This window comes from Halichoeres trimaculatus, unplaced genomic scaffold (assembly GCF_033239565.1).
Source record: "Halichoeres trimaculatus isolate MK-OKI-2021-1 unplaced genomic scaffold, fHalTri1.1 fHalTri1_scaffold_6, whole genome shotgun sequence".
NCBI lineage: Eukaryota > Metazoa > Chordata > Actinopteri > Labriformes > Labridae > Halichoeres > Halichoeres trimaculatus.
The window spans coordinates 12,584,104-12,602,541 of record NW_027437184.1 but is presented as its reverse complement, the minus strand read 5'-3'; the positions used below and the strand labels follow the sequence as shown (position 1 = coordinate 12,602,541).

At 40.4% G+C, this 18,438-nt stretch overlaps 3 protein-coding genes across 3 annotated transcripts; all 3 read left to right on the top strand.

Annotated features, from left to right (window-relative positions):
- Nucleotides 1-3,029: 3,029 nt before the first annotated feature.
- On the top strand, nucleotides 3,030-8,144 carry smg8 (SMG8 nonsense mediated mRNA decay factor). Its single transcript, XM_074673051.1, has 5 exons — nucleotides 3,030-3,703; nucleotides 3,889-4,792; nucleotides 4,946-5,091; nucleotides 5,434-6,318; nucleotides 6,784-8,144. Exons 1-5 carry the CDS (start codon nucleotides 3,041-3,043, stop codon nucleotides 6,994-6,996), a joined length of 2,811 nt encoding a protein of 936 aa, XP_074529152.1. The 5' UTR covers nucleotides 3,030-3,040; the 3' UTR covers nucleotides 6,997-8,144.
- A 3,952-nt stretch (nucleotides 8,145-12,096) lies between these two features.
- kcnj15 (potassium inwardly rectifying channel subfamily J member 15) lies at nucleotides 12,097-13,119 on the top strand. The gene has a single exon (XM_074672270.1). The coding sequence runs from the start codon at nucleotides 12,097-12,099 to the stop codon at nucleotides 13,117-13,119; it is 1,023 nt and encodes a 340-aa protein (XP_074528371.1).
- A 1,895-nt stretch (nucleotides 13,120-15,014) lies between these two features.
- On the top strand, nucleotides 15,015-18,229 carry vps26c (VPS26 endosomal protein sorting factor C). Its single transcript, XM_074672272.1, has 8 exons — nucleotides 15,015-15,220; nucleotides 15,802-15,945; nucleotides 16,328-16,477; nucleotides 16,857-16,937; nucleotides 17,262-17,336; nucleotides 17,409-17,559; nucleotides 17,637-17,789; nucleotides 17,877-18,229. The coding sequence occupies exons 1-8, from the start codon at nucleotides 15,164-15,166 to the stop codon at nucleotides 17,957-17,959; spliced, it is 894 nt and encodes a 297-aa protein (XP_074528373.1). The 5' UTR covers nucleotides 15,015-15,163; the 3' UTR covers nucleotides 17,960-18,229.
- The last annotated feature ends 209 nt before the right edge of the window (nucleotides 18,230-18,438 follow it).

The following is an 18,438-nucleotide window of genomic DNA, read 5'->3' as shown; positions in this document are numbered from 1 at the left end:
ACCTTTTAGTAGACATGCAATTAATGAAGGTGGCCTGTTTCAGGTGCTGTCTGGAATAAAGTGAGTATGTCTTAAAAAAAAGTAGCACAGCAACTTTACATGAAATTCTTAGAATCTCACTGAGGCAGCTTGGTATACAAAAATAATTTTAAAAAATGATAAATTTGTTTTTTCACCATTCAACAAATTGCATGCAGTGTCTCCAGAGTTTTGCATGAATAAATAAGAGAGTTTGACCTATCAGACTACCAAAAAGTAGATAATCTCACTGTGGAATTATTTTGTAAACAGATAAAAGAGCTGCCTATTACATAACCTCAATATACTCTTAAAAAACAACATATTTTTGCACAGCAGGTAGCTCTTGGAAATAATTCTTTAAACATTTCATTGTCGACTAGTTTTTTCAAGATGATTTGACTTCGCCCCTCTGATAATTTGAAACACATTTATTGACACCTTAAGTTTGGTTTCACCTTAATTTTAAGTGTGTGAAACTGCAGTAATAGGGATTCAATAGGGGCATTCAGTAGCTTCCATTTCTAATCTGAATTTTAACAGATGAGCAGCCTTCATTATTTCAGGGCGATATATATAGCAAGTGATCATGTGACCCGTCTCAAAGGCTTTTAGCTGCAGCATTGAAAGTCTTGAATAACTGATGAAGGAGAATGATTGCTTGAATGGTCTCATCAAATGAATGCACAAGTAGATGTGGGGAAATGTTCTGTTGTATTTGTATTTTCTCAGCTTTTGCTTTGTACATAAAAAAAATGTATGTGTGTGTGCATCTCTATGTGTGTGTATTTGCCAGTCCTCTTAACACAAACACAAGGGATTTAATAATTTTTTTGGGCTCCCTCCACCATAACAGAAAAGTATTGTGAAATCAGTTTGATGTTTGACTCTTATGATGGACAATAAATGCCATGTGTTTGGGCATAGAACAGATGCTATAATTCAGGTGTTCTGAATTCAGATTAGAATAAAGACCAAGCTCTGTAGTACTCAAAATAATGTATGGACCTTGGTACAAGAAGGCTCCCTTGCTTGGAGACCAAAAGAGTTTTGAAATAAAAACTAACTTATAATGAAGGATCACATCAAATATGGGGAGACCTGGTATGGTTGTATCATGGGGAGAGTGTTAACACCACCAATAAGATCATTTCAGTATTCACCCACTTCTACCCTGATAACACATGGTGGTTGTCAGGGCTAGAAACAAGAGAATGCAGATTCTATAGGAAAAAAAGTGATTTTGAGATAGAAAGTACAAAGATTGACTAAGACCATATTTTGTTTAGTACTTAAACAATTCCTAGTAAAACCATTTGACTTTTATCAGAATAAATTGTAGTTTCTCAGGCAAAATATGATGCATTTTTCCTATGCTAATTTCAATCCACTATGCTTATACAGCTAGCTAAACACTGGCTGACAGGGGTGGGTTGGGTTGTAACACATCTTTCAAAAGTGCCACAACCATCCCCTTATGTACAACTAAGAACAAGATCTCCATGTTACTACAAATCACTGCAGAAGCTGAGGGTCCAGTGATGTCACAGTGTAGGTTACTGGAGCAGCAGCAAAGTTTTCTCTGAGGTGCAGGAGGAAATGTTGCACCTCAGAAAACAAACAAACAAAAACACCATGGATCACCTTGTGAGGTCTGTGTTATTCTTGCAGAGGTCTGAATTGGTGCCACTTGTAGTAAACAAAAACGAGGGAACTTTGCATTGAAGTTTGAGAACTCTGACTCAAAAATTTAGTGAGTTGGAGGCACTGAAGCAAAAGTGTTACAACAAAACACGGTCTTCCCTTAACAGGTTACATAATAGACAAACATAGAAATGATAGGATCAAATGAGTCAAAATAGGAATATCTTTAGACAAGCAAATAAACTTACTATTGTTATGCTTGCTCATACAGTTTCTATTCATTAAGAAAGTCTGAATGATAATCCTGTATTCATATGGTTCGCTTTTTCAATTCTTACTAATATGTAGTAAAATTTATTGAGGCCGTTTAAAGGAAGGGACAGAGTAGACTGTTCTTCCTGAGGAGACTCAGGTCTTCCAGTGTCCAGGCCTTCTATTAGTCTGAGAGGCCAGTGCACTTCTTTTGCTGTGGTGTGCTGGGGGCAGTAATACTGCTGAGACCAACAAATTCAACAAGCTGGTGAGGAAGGCCCACTCTGTGGTTGGTCAAGAACTGGACAGTTTGGAGTCAGTGGCAAAGAGGAGGATGAAGGACAAGACTGGAGTCATCCTAGATAACCCCTAACATCCTCTCTGACGATCTGGGGCAGATGGGAAGCTCATTCAGTGAACACATAGACTACCCCCTCCCGTATTGTATCTTACACTGCACCTTCACTGACTCCATGTCACTTTATCTATACACCTGTAACTTCCGCCTCACACTTTCTACACATCTCACTTGTAATTTTCTGTTATACTCTCTTTAGTTAATTTCATTTTCTAATTGAAAAAAAAAAAAAAGTTTAATCCGCTAATTTCCTCTAGTTTAATCCACTGTTTAAACAATTTAAGATCATTTGTTAAATTTTGTGTCATTACGTACTGTATTTTTTCTCTTGTTCATATAGTATGCTGCAAAAAATAAATTTGCCCCATGGGAATCAATAAAGTCTTCTCTTGCTTTATCTTATCTTATCTTATCTTATCTTATATTATATTATATGATATTATATTATATTATATTATATTATATCATATTATATTATATTATATTATCATATTATATCATATCATATCATATCATATCATATCATATTATATTATATTATAATATATTATATAATTATTTGGATATAAATTAAAGTGTTTCAATTCAGTAATTTTACTTCACTTTTAATTTGACCTGTTTAGTTCAAACGGACTGCCAAGTGATTCATTTATTTTAACATCTGAGAGGTTTATTATTTGATGCAATAAATAAAACGGTCAGAAACCATAGAGCGGAGTTTTGTATCTACTCGGACACTTAAAAACGAACCCGGAAACACATCAGGAAATGGTTTCATCGTTACTTGTCCCCCTCTCTCCTCTCAGCATGAAGGAAGTAAACATGGCTCTCCCTGTCAGTGTAGGGACTCTGCTCCGGGCAGACCTCCAAGAGGACGGTGCTTACCGGGAGGACGGCCTGTGTGTGGTCGGTATTTTCGGTAAAAGTGCCATGCAGCCCGGGCCGCTGAAAGAGTCCCTCATCAATAATTTGGCGGACAAACAGATGTTCTCCCTTTTCAGCGAAGCGGAGGACGACGGCGCTCCAGACAGCCAAATTCAGGCTTTCTATCACCAGGAGAGCCGTGTGCTGTACCTGCTGCTGTCCTCCGTGTGTGACAGCCAGCAGCTGCTGCGGGCCTGCCGGGCTCTGAGCGCCGGGGCCGGGCACTCAGACGCCCATGACTTCTGGAAAGGTCTGGACAGACAGCACTGCCTCCACCTGCTCTACATGTTCTCAGTGTGCCACGTCCTTCTGCTTGTGAGCCCCAATCAGACCTTTGATGTGACCTACGACCGGCTCTTCAGAGCCCTGGACGCCCTCAGACAGAAGGTCCTGCCTTTGATCCGGACTGCCATCAAAGACTGCCCAGTGTCAAAAGAGTGGAAGGTGAACTGTCGGCCCTGCCCTCCACGCCTGCTCTTCGTCTTTCAGATGAACGGCGCCCTGAAGGTCAGTTTCAGTTTAACTCTTTACATTTACTAAATGTGATGATGGAACTTGAGGCCAAGCAGATGTAGCGCTCTGCATGGCTAAATAATGCAGCATTTGTGAGAAGAAAAGGTACAGTTGCAGCCGTACAAGTTGTAACAACACTACAACTTTGACTGAGTTCTCTTTCCTCCTTTGTCCCTAAGGTCTCTTCAAATGGCGCAGACTCTGCAGGAAACCCTGACAAACCTAAAAAGCACTCCCCCAGGAGGAGGCTGCAGCATGCACTGGAGGACCAGATTTATCGCATCTTCCGTAAAAGCAGAGTCTTGACCAACCAGAGCAGCAACTGCTTGTTCACCGTGCCCGCCAACCAGGCGTTTGTTTATGTAATCCCAGCTATTGAAGAGGATCCTGTTGGGACCCTGCTCGGTCTGCTGCGATCAAACTGCATCCTCGGCGACCAGGACTCGTCCACTCCAGTGTCGGGGCCAAGGCGCTACCACCAGATGCGACGATCGCTTCGGCAGCCCAGCTTTGGTGGAGAATCAGGCTTCAGTTCGATGGGCGGTCAGCTGGTGGACTGCAGCTTGAAGGAGTTTCTCTGGCAGCATGTCGAGTTGGTCCTGACCAAGAAAGGCTTTGATGACAGCGTCGGGCGCAACCCGCAGCCCTCACACTTTGAGCTGCCCACATACTCCAAATGGGTCCAGGTTGCTGATAAACTCCACCAAGTTCTGATTAGCAACACAGAAGAAGACATAGCAGAGCTAGCCACTAAAGTGCAGAGCCAGCTGAAGGTTTTGGAGGGTTTTTTGGACGCTGACACAAAGTTCTCTGAGAATAGATGTCAGAAAGCTCTGCCTCTGGCTCACAGTGCCTACCAGTCAAACCTTCCACACAACTACACCACAACAGTGCATAAAAACCAGCTGGCTCAGGCTCTGCGGGTGTACAGCCAACATGCCCGCGGTGTGGCTTTCCAGCGATACGCACTGCAGCTTCACGAGGACTGCTACAAGTTCTGGAGCAACGGACACCAGCTGTGTGAGGAGAGGAGTCTGACTGACCAACACTGTGTTCACAAGTTTCACCTGCTGCCTCAGCCAGGTCAACAATTTATACTGCTTCATATTTAAAGCCTGGTGAAAGATGCTCACTGAATCGTGAAAACTATGTTTTTCTTGCTGGTTCTTGTAGCTTTGCTTGATTTTGACTAGAATTGAATTTATAATGCAAACATGAAATCTGATACTTTTTTAGGAGAGAAGCCTGACATGGATCGCAACCCACCCATTCTTAACCATAACAGCAGGGGGCGCTCCACCAGCTCCTGTAACTGTGGCAGGAAACAGGCTCCTCGTGAGGATCCGTTTGACATCCAGGCTGCCAACTACGACTTTTACCAGGTCAGAACTCACACAACACTTTTCTGTGAAAGCCCACTGTAGATTGGCAAAGGTGATTTCAGATTTAATTCTGCCAGGGAGATAATTTTATTTTCTGCTAAAGTAAATGCAAAACAACCACTGTGCAGAGAAAATAGAGAGCTGTAGTTGTTGTAGATTAGTTTTAAATTCATGATCCTGTCAACCATGTCTTATTAAAAACAGCCAAATGATGTCAGTTTACAGTCATTTCTTACAGCTCTCTGTGCAGAAACAAAAAATAAATATATCAACTTTGTAAACAGAAAAACAACATATGTATTAGTTCTCCAGGTTTTTGAATCATCTGCTTTTCTTGATCAGATGCTGGAGGAGAAATGCTGTGGAAAAATGGAGAGGATCGACTTCCCCGTGTTCCAGCCCAGCACACCAGATCCAGCTCCAGCCTCAAACCAGGCTCAGAGACTCCCATCCGACGCCTCAGGGTCTGGTGATGTAGAGAGGCTGAAAGAACCCAGCACTGCCCAGAGCCACACACCTGGAGACCCCAGCCTTAGCCTGGCCCTCAGCCTGGGTCAGTCCACTGACAGTCTGGGGCCATATGGGGATGGAGATGGAACCGAAACCCAGGTCCAGCAGAAGAGGCCAAGCCTTGTGGACCGCCAGCCCTCCACTGTGGAGTACCTCCCGGGTATGACGCACTCAGGCTGCCCCAAAGGCCTGTTGCCCAAGTTCTCCAGCTGGTCTCTGGTCAAACTGGGACCAGCCAAGTCTTACAACTGCCACACGGGTCTGGAGCAGCCAGGCTTCCTGCCAGGCTCATCCTTCCTCTTGCCTTGGGACTTAGTGATCCGTTCTCGCTCGGAGGAGGACACAGGGCTGACTGAGCCTTTGGATGGAAGCACCTCGTCTTGGCCTGCTCCAAACAAGACCCTGGTGGGGAAGCGAGGGAGCACTGGAGGGCTGGGGAGGAGTCGTAGGAGGGATGACATGGCTCGGGTGTTCGTGGGGTTTGAGTATGAGGACAGCAGGGGGAGACGCTTCATCAGCTGTGGGCCTGATAAGATTGTCAAGGTTATGGGGCCAGGAGGCGCCAAAGACCCCGCCACAAGGGTGCTAAACACAGACATGCCACTGTACATCCCCTCTCCTTCGCAGGGCCGCAGCCTGAAGCCTCACTACGCACAGCTCGCTCGCCTCTTCATTGTGGTGCCTGATGCCCCGCTGGACATTACCCTCAACCCACAGGTAACACACTGAACACTAAGGTGTCACAGCAGCAAGCATTTGTTGTATGTAAACTTTATTTACACTCATTTAAATAAGCTAAAGCTTTCATCTGTTACATTCAGCCATTTGCAGCTGCGTATTTGAGTCCAGGTGGTGTTCATCTAATTAGTCAGAGAGTGATCTTCTCTAACACTCTCCCTTCAGTGACAGAGTTTGGCACTAATCTGGAAATTTAAACACACTTGTTAGAAATAGATCCTGATGGTGTGGAACATTTCTCACATTTCCTGGAAGCTGAACACTGTGTGGAAGCTCAGGTGTTTACTGATGCCAAAGAAAGAATCAGATACAAACCAAACTTAATTATAGGTAGTATTTTTAAGTAAAATGGTTTAAGCATAAATCACAAACATATATGAGTTTTAGAATATAGGATGGGATACAGTAATAGAGCCTAAAGATACTGTTCTGATGTGTTTTCAGGTGCAGCCTGGTCCTCCTCCCTGCCCAGTTTTCCATCCTGAGCAGACAGATCTTGTGTTACCACCCGATGGTCTCTGGGTGCTGCGGTTTCCTTACTCGTATGCAACGGATCGAGGCCCCTGTTACCCCCCGAAAGAGAACCAGCCGCTCAACAACTACAAGGTGCTCAGAGGCATCCTGAAGGCCAGCACTGCCAACCCTCCACCACAATGACCTCCACCTTTACAGCATGAAGGACTTCACCCTTCACAGATGTATTTATTTACATCTTCTTATGTAGGCTGAGGTTGGTTTGTGACTTAGCAGGCCATAAATCCAGCCTGTGGTCCATGAAAGTGGTGTGGGAGAGTAGCCTCTGTGCTGTGGTCATGGGTCTAACTCCACTGTTAGAATTCAACACCATCATGACCACTGTGGGTATTCTTCAGGGTGAGGTGGATGTGACAGCAGGGCAGAAGAGATCTCCAGAGTTGTTTGATGAAAACCCTGTGTGTGTCTGTGTGGTGTGTGTTGAACAGTTTCCGCATCTTCTCAGAACAAACCGTTGGATGTTGAGAATCACTTCACACTGTTATCAGCCAGCTGTGTGGAGGCGACTCATCGAGCATGATGTGAGCTTTTCCTTTCCTGATACATCTATGTCTGTCACTCTCTGTGTGCACAGCTGAGTGCAACACCATGAGCGCCTTCCAGGAGAGACTGTCAGAAAATGTGTGCTCTCATTTGGTTATGAGACTTGCTCAACAGCTGACTTTTTACTGTAAATCTAAAAATCACTTTCCTTTCTGAACGTGCTCTTAAAACAGGACATGGAAGTTGTTTTCAGGTCTCATTTGCCTATCATTTTGCACGTGTTGCTAACATATACCTGCAGTTTTTCTAGCATGTGTAACTCTGCTGACTCACTGTCAGCTGTAAATCAGTGTTAAAGAAAGCTTTACAACTGAGTGCAGGATGAACATGTCCACATAACATCATCATGGGGGCACCTTTAATAATTGAAAGTGACAGAGACCAAAATGCATTCATTCTTCTCCATTTAGACTAAACTTTAATTAAAATTTAATAAGTCCGGACTGAATGAAAGAAGTTAGTATGATGTAAACTTAAATTTGTATATTTGGTAATAACCACAACTTGAAAAACTACAGCAGCTGACAGCTAAAAAAAGAAACTAAAGCCTGTTCTAACTAGTCAGTAAAATGTTTACTTGTGAAAAGGTGAAATTGAGGTATTCACTGTAAAGCGTATTTGTGTTTTATGGTATTGTTCCTCTACAACTATTAGTACTTCTTTTCCCAATTACATTGCACTTGTTGAGAGTGACATGCTAATGATTTTCTCTAAATAAAAGTATCAGTCAGTGGTTCTGTGTCAGGTTTCACTTTTTAAGCACAACTTTATTTTTGTGGTACGTCTTGTTTTTCTATCTTCCACTCCTTCAAACTCTGATCACAGTCAAGTACTGCCTCAAACTGTTTTATCTGCAAAAGAATACACATTTGTTTGTTTGTTTTTTCATTTTCCAGGATATTGAAGGCTTCAAAATTTAACACCCCAAAAGTGTGGGCTGTGCATTATGAGAGTATAAAGTTCGATACTTTGGGTACATGTTGCTGTTTCTATTCCCCATGTGGGACTGTGATCACATGGTTCTTTATTTATAGTTTCAAGAATAGTAAAAAACAAACAGTGAAAAGCAGTTTGGCATCTCTTCATATTAGCAGGCTGGTTATAAAGTTAGACAATTTAGAATAGCAACAGAAGTAGGATCAAGGCTAAATCAAAATAAGTCTTGAAAAATATCACACTGTCATATACAGACAGACACAGTTCATAAGTAAAGCAATTAAGGGGAACAAAGTGTCACCAAAGTAACCACACATTAAGAAGCACTTTTGTTCTTGTTGTTTCCTCTTAATACAACATTAAGCTTTGGAGCATCATACATCATATTTCCAACCACTAGATGGGGCTAGGCTCCTAAGTTTGCATGAACCCATCATCACAGGAAGAGATTGCCCATCTGATCTTGAGCTGAATTAAACCCCATTAGCCTTTTATTACCCCACAATTAAGATATGAGATGGGGAAATACAGATATGATAGACTGATTTAGGGCTTTGTTGAACTCACAAGTTCTGCTCATTTGCTCAAAAAATATTTTGTGTATTTAGATTCACATACTGACAACTGTGAATTTTGTCAACTAATCACCGTTTTTGATGTGCAGTCATTTAAACTATCTGTAAGGCATAGCTTTTTTTTTATTGATTCTTATGTAGTCTGCGGTTGTTCTCAGTTGGATATTTCTTGCAGTGTTTTCATATTTCTGAAAGTTATAACAGGAAGCAGTTGCATTAAGTTTATTCAAATCCTACATCCATGATGCCTCTTCTTTCAGTGGTGATGTGACAAAGTTCATGATGTAAAGTACAGCTTGTATCCTTTCTCTTTCTGAGAACAAGGAAATCAATTAACAGTGTCATAACCCAGACACACACACACACACACACACACACACACACACACACACACACACACACACACGCACGCACGCACGCACGCACGCACGCACGCACGCACGCACGCACACACACACACACACACACACACACGAGTACTAAGCCTTTAGGAATGTGGGTAATAACAATGAAGTTAATGATAAAGCTTAGGAGTGTGATTCAAGGTCATAAACCACTGCAAAAGATTCAAAGAAACATTCAACATAAGACTTAACTGTGATAGAAGAAACTGTTTTGCATCTTGTAGATTTAGAAACATTTAAACTTCACACCTTTCCTTTCAGTATACCGCTGTGGTTAATCAGTATTACATGTGACGGTGAAAGTTTTTTCTTTATAGTAACTGTAAAATGTATGACCTTTGGATTCCAGTAGCTGATTGTTATGATAACTTTAAATACTGGCTGATTATAAAAGACAGTTAAACCCATAATCTGTTTTATATAAGAGGACTTCCTCGCTATCATTACTTAATCTATTTTTGTCAAACTTTGTCTGCCTTGACTTCTGAAGATTTTCTATTTTTACCAGATTAAGTTTTAAAATTAGCAGTGTTTTCTTTCTTTCTTTCTTTCTTTCTTTCTTTCTTTCTTTCTTTCTTTCTTTCTTTCTTTCCTCTATCAACCAATTAGCAACCTCCTGTGATTAAGTATGAAGCCAATACAGAAGTGTTAAAAAATCTGCAGTTCCTCCAGTGTCCACTTGGGGCTGGCTGCAGAGGCACCAAAACCACATACACACTCAGTCAAAAAATAAAAAAATAAAAAATTCAGTACTGCAGAAACTATCACATTCACTGTTGGTTCGAAAAATGATTTTGGTCCAAACATCTCATTTCTCTAACAGCACCCACTGAACAGGATGTAAATTTTCTGTAACTGCTTCTTTTTCAAGAAATTAGACATACAAGCTTTGCATTTTAAGAGGCACAGCTGATCTGACAGACAGGCAGGGGCACTGTAGCTGTTAAAGCTGAGGCTTGTGGCCTTTTTGCTTCATCTTAACTCCAAAATTAGGTTGATTTAGTGTTTCTACTATAGCAATGGAAAATACGCTTTAAATCTCCACCTCAGAAACAAATGAGTGACATCATAAACCATGGGCATGCCTGCCCTAACAACTGAGCTAAGCCAATGCTCCATTTATTTACTTCAAATCCAAGACTAATTGAACTTAACCCTCAACATCACTCAGCTTCTAAACATTCAAACTCATCCATGAAGGGTGTTGTAGACATAAAGTCTTTAAACTTTTACACCAACTCTCTTCACCTCTTTCTCTTCTTTTACCACATCAACTACTTTTTTTCTCAGTTGATGACCTCAATTTTTTTTTTTTAAACTTTGAATTCAAAACTTAAAACTCACATATGATCCAAGGTTTCTTGTGCATTTTCACACTTGAACAATTTGTTTAATTACGTCAAAGTTGTTTTAAATGACTCTTAATCAGAGTTCTGGTTTCCACTACTTTCACTTTAACATCATATATTCTTTTTGTCTTGTAAGTCTGATCACTATCTCAACACACTTTTAACATATTACAAAATACATATATATATATTCTTGTAGTTTATCACCTTTTTAACTTTTCTGCCAAAATTGTCCCATGAAACATCTTAAAGACAAAGACTCACAGTGAAAAGAAATTTTGATTGTTTCAGTGGCAAACTTTAAGATGCATCACATTTTGTTTGTATGACACCAAATGTGACTCAGCGTGTCACAACACCCTTTAGAGAACAATCATAGAGGCAGTAAATGCTGGTGTGTGTGTTCAGCAACAACAAACTTCAGGTGTTCTGTGTTGTTGTTCCTACCTGTGCACAGGTGGGGGGAGGCGGAGGGATAAAAGCCGACCCACATGCAGATCAGGGTTTACAGCCCAGCTTTGTTTCTCATTTATGCTGGACTGTGCCAAAGTTCAGTGTTCACAACCTGCCACAAAAGAAGAAACAGGACACTGAACTAGATGTTCCCCAGCAGCTTCATCTTACGGATATTTTTTCTTTGTGGAGAACACCTGAGACTGTTCAGAGGGGCAGCACACCGAGATGTGAGTATAATACTCTTTGTCAGATTTATCATAAAATCAATAATTATTAGACTTTTCAGTCTTCTGTAATGGTTTACTTCAAGGTTAACTTTCAACTCATTCACAGTGTAAACCAAGGAAAGAAGCAGCTTAAGCGGTGGGTTATGTAGAGGCTTTATGATTTGCTGCACATGAATGTTGTAAAAAAATTTAATAAGCAAAAACAAACATTTCTGCTCCTTTCTCTTTTACTTTTTCAATTTGAGGAAATCAACCTTGATCAACTTTAAAGGAGCATACCAAAGTTTTTTATTTTTTTTATTTTTTTGCATGTTTCGCTTTTATGGGAACAAACAAGCACAAGCAACTGTACTGTAGTATTTTTATGTGTCCATTAATCAATATGTGTATCATATTATGGTTTTAAAAATTGTCCCTTTTTGAAAAAAATGTCAGTTTTAGTGTCATGTATGATACATTTCTCACACTGACAAGCACAAATGTAATTTTATGGACTTCCTCTACCTGTTGTAGGGATGTTTAAAAGAGAGTCATATGTTTGAAAACGTGTTTTTTCTTTGAATTGTTATTTTGACAAAAACGAGAATATGGAGAAAGTGCTCCTATTATTTGAATACTAAAAATTGCATTTTTGCTCATTATTGTTCCCATTGGTCTCTCTTCAGTCCTCCCATTGGTGATGCCAAACTAGAAAACCAGAAGTCTTTCTCAGCTTCTATAAACACGGATCGACATGGCCACTGGGAAGAAAGAGGTCCAGAGAAGGATTGTGTCCAAAGATGGCCACAACAACGTGCGCATTGACAATGTGGAGGGCATGGTGAAGCTGTACCTACATGACATCTGGACCACCGTGGTGGACATGAAATGGCGCTACAAGCTCACTCTATTTGCCTCCACCTTTGTCATGACCTGGTTCATCTTCGGGGTCATCTTTTATTTTATTGGCATGGGCAATGGAGACTTTGAGCCTGGTTTGAGCTCCAACCACACCCCCTGTGTAGAGAACGTGGGAACCCTCACAGGAGCCTTCCTGTTCTCTCTGGAATCACAGACCACCATTGGTTATGGTTATCGGTACATCTCAGAGGAATGCCCGCTGGCTATCTTCACTCTGGTGGCTCAGCTTGTCATCACTGGCTTGGCTGAGATCTTCGTCACAGGCGCCTTTCTAGCCAAACTGGCCAGACCCAAAAAACGAGCAGAGACCATCAAGTTTAGCCAGTTGGCAGTGATTTGCCGGCGCCAAGGCAAGCTGTGCCTGATGCTGAGAGTGGCGAACATGAGGAAGAGTCTTCTGATCCAATGTCAGCTGACAGGAAAGCTCCTCCACTCCAACGTGACAGAGGAAGGCGAGAAGACCCAAGTCCACCAAAGCTCTGTAGACTTCTTCATGGACTCCAGCAGTGAGTGCCCCTTCCTCATCCTCCCTCTCACCTTCTACCATGTCCTGGATGAGCACAGCCCTCTGGCTGGACTGAACGCAGAGAACCTGCAAACTCGAGACTTTGAGCTGCTTGTCACCCTAAATGCCACCATGGAGTCGACAGCGGCCACGTGCCAGAGCCGTACCTCCTATGTCCCTCAGGAGATCCTTTGGGGTTATGAGTTCAAGCCGGTTCTGTTCAGCACCACAGGAGGTCGTTATGTGGCAGATTTCAACTTTTTTGACAAAGTTCAAGTGAGCAATGATCCGGCTTTCCTCAGTAACAACACAGAGAAGCTCAAACTGGAAGAAGACTATAAGAAAGAATAAAGAAACATAAAGTTAATCAAGTCCACTGGATTAAAGTAACAGACTTAGACTTGCTGTTAGGAGGCTAATAAGGGGTTTTTATGAGTTCATCATTGAGCGGAAAAAAATGTCTTTCTTACACCTGTTATGTTGCAGGGTAATTATGAAGCTACAGCAGAGGGTCAGTTAGCTTAGCACTCACACTGGAAAGGAAGGACTCATCCAGTCTGGCTTTATACAAAGTAAAAAAAAAGTTTGATTAGTTTTTTGTTTGCTGAAATTGATGGAAAATGATTTTGTAACTTTTTAGCACCTGAGTGTGACCATTGTGGTGAAACAGTCTGTGTATCAGATATTAGCTTACATCAGATGGAAAAAAAAATTAGCAAGTCCATATCTTTTCAGGTTGTGGTTTTCAGCTGAAACATTACTTTGAATAACAAAAATGTACTATGTAGCCGTATATAAATGACCTTTATTGATGGCCAATGGAAGGTCTGGTGTATTTTACAATGTCATTATAATTAAAGGCTAAAAAAAGAAACTTGAGGTTGTCAAAATCCTTACTTACCTTATTTAATATTACACTGCTTTGGATCATGATACTAACCATCTGAAGTCATTGGGCTACATTTATGGCAGCTCCAATCTAGAAATATCAATGTCTTGTGTCATGACTGTGCAATTAAATATTTGGTTCTTGGCATACTAGGCATGCTGAATATAAATCTTTCATATAAAAAGGAAAAAATATTTTTGAAATAAAGTATTTTTATTCTTGTCATGCAACACATAAAATAGAACCCTGTTTGTTTTGATGAAAATCCAACATTCTAACAATGAATGCTATAGCAAGCTCCAGTCCCCCAAAAACCTATGACTAATTTAATGGTTTTTGTAACTAAACAGAAAAATGACTGGGCTGATCTGCTCAAAGGACAAAACTGGTTCTGTCAGCAGTGACTATCTCAGTTTTCTGGGGCTTCTTTCAGTTCTTGTTGTGGCAACACTGAAGAACAGCCAGCGTCTCAAAGCGATGTTGACTGTATCAGGTGAAAACAGTCTTTCAATTCAAAACAGAACAGTATACAATATATATATATATATATATATATATATATATATATATATATATATATATATATATATATATATATATATATATATATACATACATATATGCATATGTACATGAAGTAAACATCTTCTGTGTTTACAACATTGCAACACTTATAAAATGACTATGAGTCACACAATAGTCAAAATGTAACTACTTCAAACAGATTTTAATTTAATTTCATTAAATACTTTTCACATAGGCCTGAAGCATATTTAACATTTTACCTCAGTTCTCTTATGACTAAGTTTTAATCAACTTAATTTCATTGTCTTGTATTATTGCCAATTTCCTCATTAGACATTAGTTATCTAATTAACCTCAGAGTAACACAGCTACTCATCACACAATAACATATTAAATGCAAAACAATAGCCAGGTCACTATGCTTGCCGAGACCACAACATGGTGTGCAGTCTTTCCTAATGGTGGTTGTGATTTTTTGTGATTTATTTTTATTTTTATTAATTTTAGAATAGAACAGAATAGAAATTACTTTATTTATCCCCCAGTGGAGATTCAGGAGGAGTCACTGCAGAAATCAAGACAACAAAAGTAAGAAAGTTTATAGAAAATGCAAAAAGGTCCGTAACAGAATAGATGAGCTTCTTCATCCATTCAGTCTCGTTGGACTGAATTAAGTGTGTATTTACATAACCACAACAACGTGGATTCTTCCCCCCTCCAGTGGACTGAAAGGAGGCAGAACCAAAACTTCACGCAACAAGAAGGGCTTTTATTTTGAAGGGTTCCATCCAAAGCTCTCTCGATGAAAAATTAAACTAATGCTTTTATTGTGAAGGACTTGAACCGGAAAAAGTACACTCGTTGATGCGAAGAAGAAAACAGCAACTCGGAAAGCTAGTTCTTCTGTTAGTCTCCGTTTTTAACGTCAATGATAGTAAAATCTACGTCTTTAGATGCCCGTTTAACATTTAGCGGTCAGAAATGAGTGTCACTTTGGATATCAGACTGAAAAGAGCGAACAAAGTTTACCATGAAGGGGTAAGTACAGTAACCACAGGGGAGCTGCCAACAAGCTGTTTCTTTAAGATTTTATTCATTAGCTAAAATGTAGAATTCTCCCAGAAAGTGTATCTACAGTGAATTAATAAATAGCCACACAAAGCGTGCTTTGTATCGCCGGTACCTTTCAGAGAGGCGTTGTCCATTTCACACATGACCAGCAGCTGACCAACAGTAAGGGGTGTTATGCCAAAATCTGTCACCCTGTCAAAAATGTTGCCCGTAACGAGACTAACTTCAGTATACAGTTTTTTAAGTTTATGAAATAAAGCGTGTTGGTGTTACACAGAGGAGCAATTAATGTTACTTTCTGCAAGTCACGTGAATTTAGGAAACGCTCAAAAATACATAGAGAATAAAAGATCAACGTATGTTGTGGTCAGGTTAACCTCAGGCAAACCTTTGAGATTAATAAAACTGTGTCTACTACTCCTGGTTCTGATTTTGTCAAATTCAGCGGTCTTAATTTAAACAACTGTGTTTGGCCCAAAAATCAACTTTTAATTCTTTTCTGTATGAAGGCAATAATGATGACCTTTGCTGTGTTGTGTTATGTTTAGGAGGTGGTGGCTGGAGTCATCTTGCTGGTGTGTAAAGAGGCTTTGCAGCATCACGGCATCTCTCTGAGCATGGAGGGACTGGTGAACCTGCAGCTCAGCTCCAAGAGTGTCGGTGTCTTTGAGGCTTTTTACAACTCTGTCAAGGTAAACTAAAAAAATATCCTAAAACAACAGAAAGTATACTTACTTAGGTATAGAGGGAGTGATATATCTGAGCTTCAATACTGCAGTTTATTTTTCATTATTTACTTTGGTTTCTCTCTAGGCTGACCTCTTTCTTGATTGGTGCTCTGACTAGAAGTAATCGATTTAATAGTGTAATATTATTATGTTAAAATACTAATAAGCAAATATTTGGGTTGAAACCCTTCACATGAATTGTACCATGAGCAGCATATCATTCACAGACAGCTTTTTGTTCAGAAGAATTTAGAAGAAGCTAGCATTAGTGTACTGATGTCCAGGTCAGTAAATCTCCCAGCTCCACCATGCAGTATTGTTCTAAGCTCTCTTCCCCAAATTGCAGCCCATCCAGCTGATCAGCAGTAACATCGAGGTGGCCAAGGCAGGAAAAGTCCCAGGAGGAAAAACTGAGATCCCCTTTGAGTTCCCTTTGAGCACAAAGGGAAACAAAGTTCTGTATGAGACCTATCATGGGGTCTTTGTCAACATTCAGGTGAGAAACGGTCATGGAAAACAAATGGACAAAAAGGTGTGTCACCTCAAAATTATGGGATGGAAGTTACTCTGTAGTAGACACTCACTCTTTTACTGACTTAAGATTCCCAACATAAGGTTTAACCGGTGTTTACTGCAGAAACTTCACGCCAGGTTGAAATCTCTGCATTCATTTTTCATCCATTCACAATTCAAAGATTGATTTGACAGTGTTGGGGTTAAAAATGATTTCTAAAATCTCACGTGTAGCCTGAACCAAGTTATAAGAAGCAGAAAACAGCATCAGAGCTAAATCTAAAGTGGTGTTTATGAAATTAAGTAAAAAGGTAACTGTCAGGTATGTTTGAAAGTTTTTTCTGTTTTCATCCGTTCCTTAGTACACTCTCCGCTGTGACATGAAACGCTCTCTGCTGGCCAAAGACCTGAGCAGAAACTGTGAGTTCATTGTACACTGTCAGGTGAGTCGCACTGGTATAATTTAGGCAATCAATGGTCATGCTGAGTTCTTGATTCAAACCAGACTGTACAACTGGGTCAAATCAGCTCCTGAAGATGTGAGACAAACCTTAACTATGACAGTGTTCTTATGACAACTGAAAGTGTTTCATCTGCTCTCCTCTCTTTTAATTTAGTTCAATTAATGTTTTTATTAACATTTTATGGGATAATTTTATTTTGACTTCTTGTGTTTTTATTCTATTGTAGCCGTAATGCTCTTTGAGTTGCCTTGTATATGAATTGTACTCTACAAATAAACTTGCCTTGCCTCTGCTTCATTTCAGCCACAGAAAGCCAAAGTCGTCCCCACACCTGTGAACTTCACCATCACTCCTGACACCCTGCAGAACATCCGTGAGGTGGGAAACAATCTGTTCTGCAGCTTCTTTTGAGTTAAACCTAATCTGACACAACTTACTCTGTGATTTCAGAGGAGTGCTCTGCCAAAGTTTCTGATCAGAGGAAATTTAGACGCCACAAACTGTGTGATCAGCCAACCCCTCACCGGAGAGGTGGTGGTGGAGAACTCTGACGTCCCCATAAAGAGTATTGAGCTGCAGCTCGTGCGAGTGGAGACCTGTGGTTAGTACTTATTGTGAGATTATTTCAAAAGCGTTTTTGTTGATATGGCGGGGATTTAACATGGGGGTTGTGTTCAGGTTGTGCTGAGGGTTACGCCAGAGATGCTACAGAGATCCAGAACATACAGATAGCTGAAGGTGACGTCTGCCACAGCTTAGCTATTCCCATCTACATGGTGTTCCCTCGGCTCTTCACATGTCCCACGCTGGAGACCACCAACTTTAAAGTTGGTCAGTAAATCTTTAAAAGTTACTTTAGACATTCCTACCCATCAAAAAGCTGTTCCTTTAAACTTATTTCTTCTTTTTTTTCTCCAGAGTTTGAAGTAAACATCGTAATCGTGCTCCATGATGATCACCTGATCACAGAAAACTTCCCTCTGAAGCTGTGCAGAGTTTGAGCCTGCACGTCAGGTCAGCTCTGATGATGAAACTCCTCCTGGCTTTGTTTCTAGTGAGCCTGTTTTTCAGTCCCGATGACATTACATGAGACTGAAACAGCTAAACGTGCCTGTGCTGGAAAATGGAGGAAATCTAGACTGTAAAACAAAAAGGTTCCTCTTCAAGTTTAAGAAAGACCAAACCTTGAATGGTCCAGGAGAAGAAACTCACCCACTTCATCTGAACAACACTTTTTCATAAACAGGGCAAAGCAAGTGTTGAAGATCATTCCTTCCTGATTATTTTTGTTATGGTTTGTTTAAGGTCTAAATGTCAGAAAAGCACTTTGATTTTTCTATTTGTGAAACTGCTGTGAGTTTCATTAAAAATGATTTAAAATGTCATTGAAGTATTTTAAAATTAATTGGTGGTATAATTTCAGCAGCAATCCAGACAAATCCATCATCAGTCCCTCCACATGGATTACTGTATTGTAAAG

Coding starts and splice junctions, on each gene's coding strand:
- smg8 (XM_074673051.1), top strand. CDS start 3,041: ATGGTTTCATCGTTACTTGTCCCCCTCTCTCCTCTCAGCATGAAGGAA. Junction 4,793..4,945: donor TCACCTGCTGCCTCAGCCAG/GTCAACAATTTA, acceptor ATACTTTTTTAG/GAGAGAAGCCTGACATGGAT. Junction 5,092..5,433: donor CCAACTACGACTTTTACCAG/GTCAGAACTCAC, acceptor TTTCTTGATCAG/ATGCTGGAGGAGAAATGCTG.
- kcnj15 (XM_074672270.1), top strand. CDS start 12,097: ATGGCCACTGGGAAGAAAGAGGTCCAGAGAAGGATTGTGTCCAAAGAT.
- vps26c (XM_074672272.1), top strand. CDS start 15,164: ATGAGTGTCACTTTGGATATCAGACTGAAAAGAGCGAACAAAGTTTAC. Junction 15,946..16,327: donor CTTTTTACAACTCTGTCAAG/GTAAACTAAAAA, acceptor CCCAAATTGCAG/CCCATCCAGCTGATCAGCAG. Junction 17,790..17,876: donor GACCACCAACTTTAAAGTTG/GTCAGTAAATCT, acceptor TTTTTTCTCCAG/AGTTTGAAGTAAACATCGTA.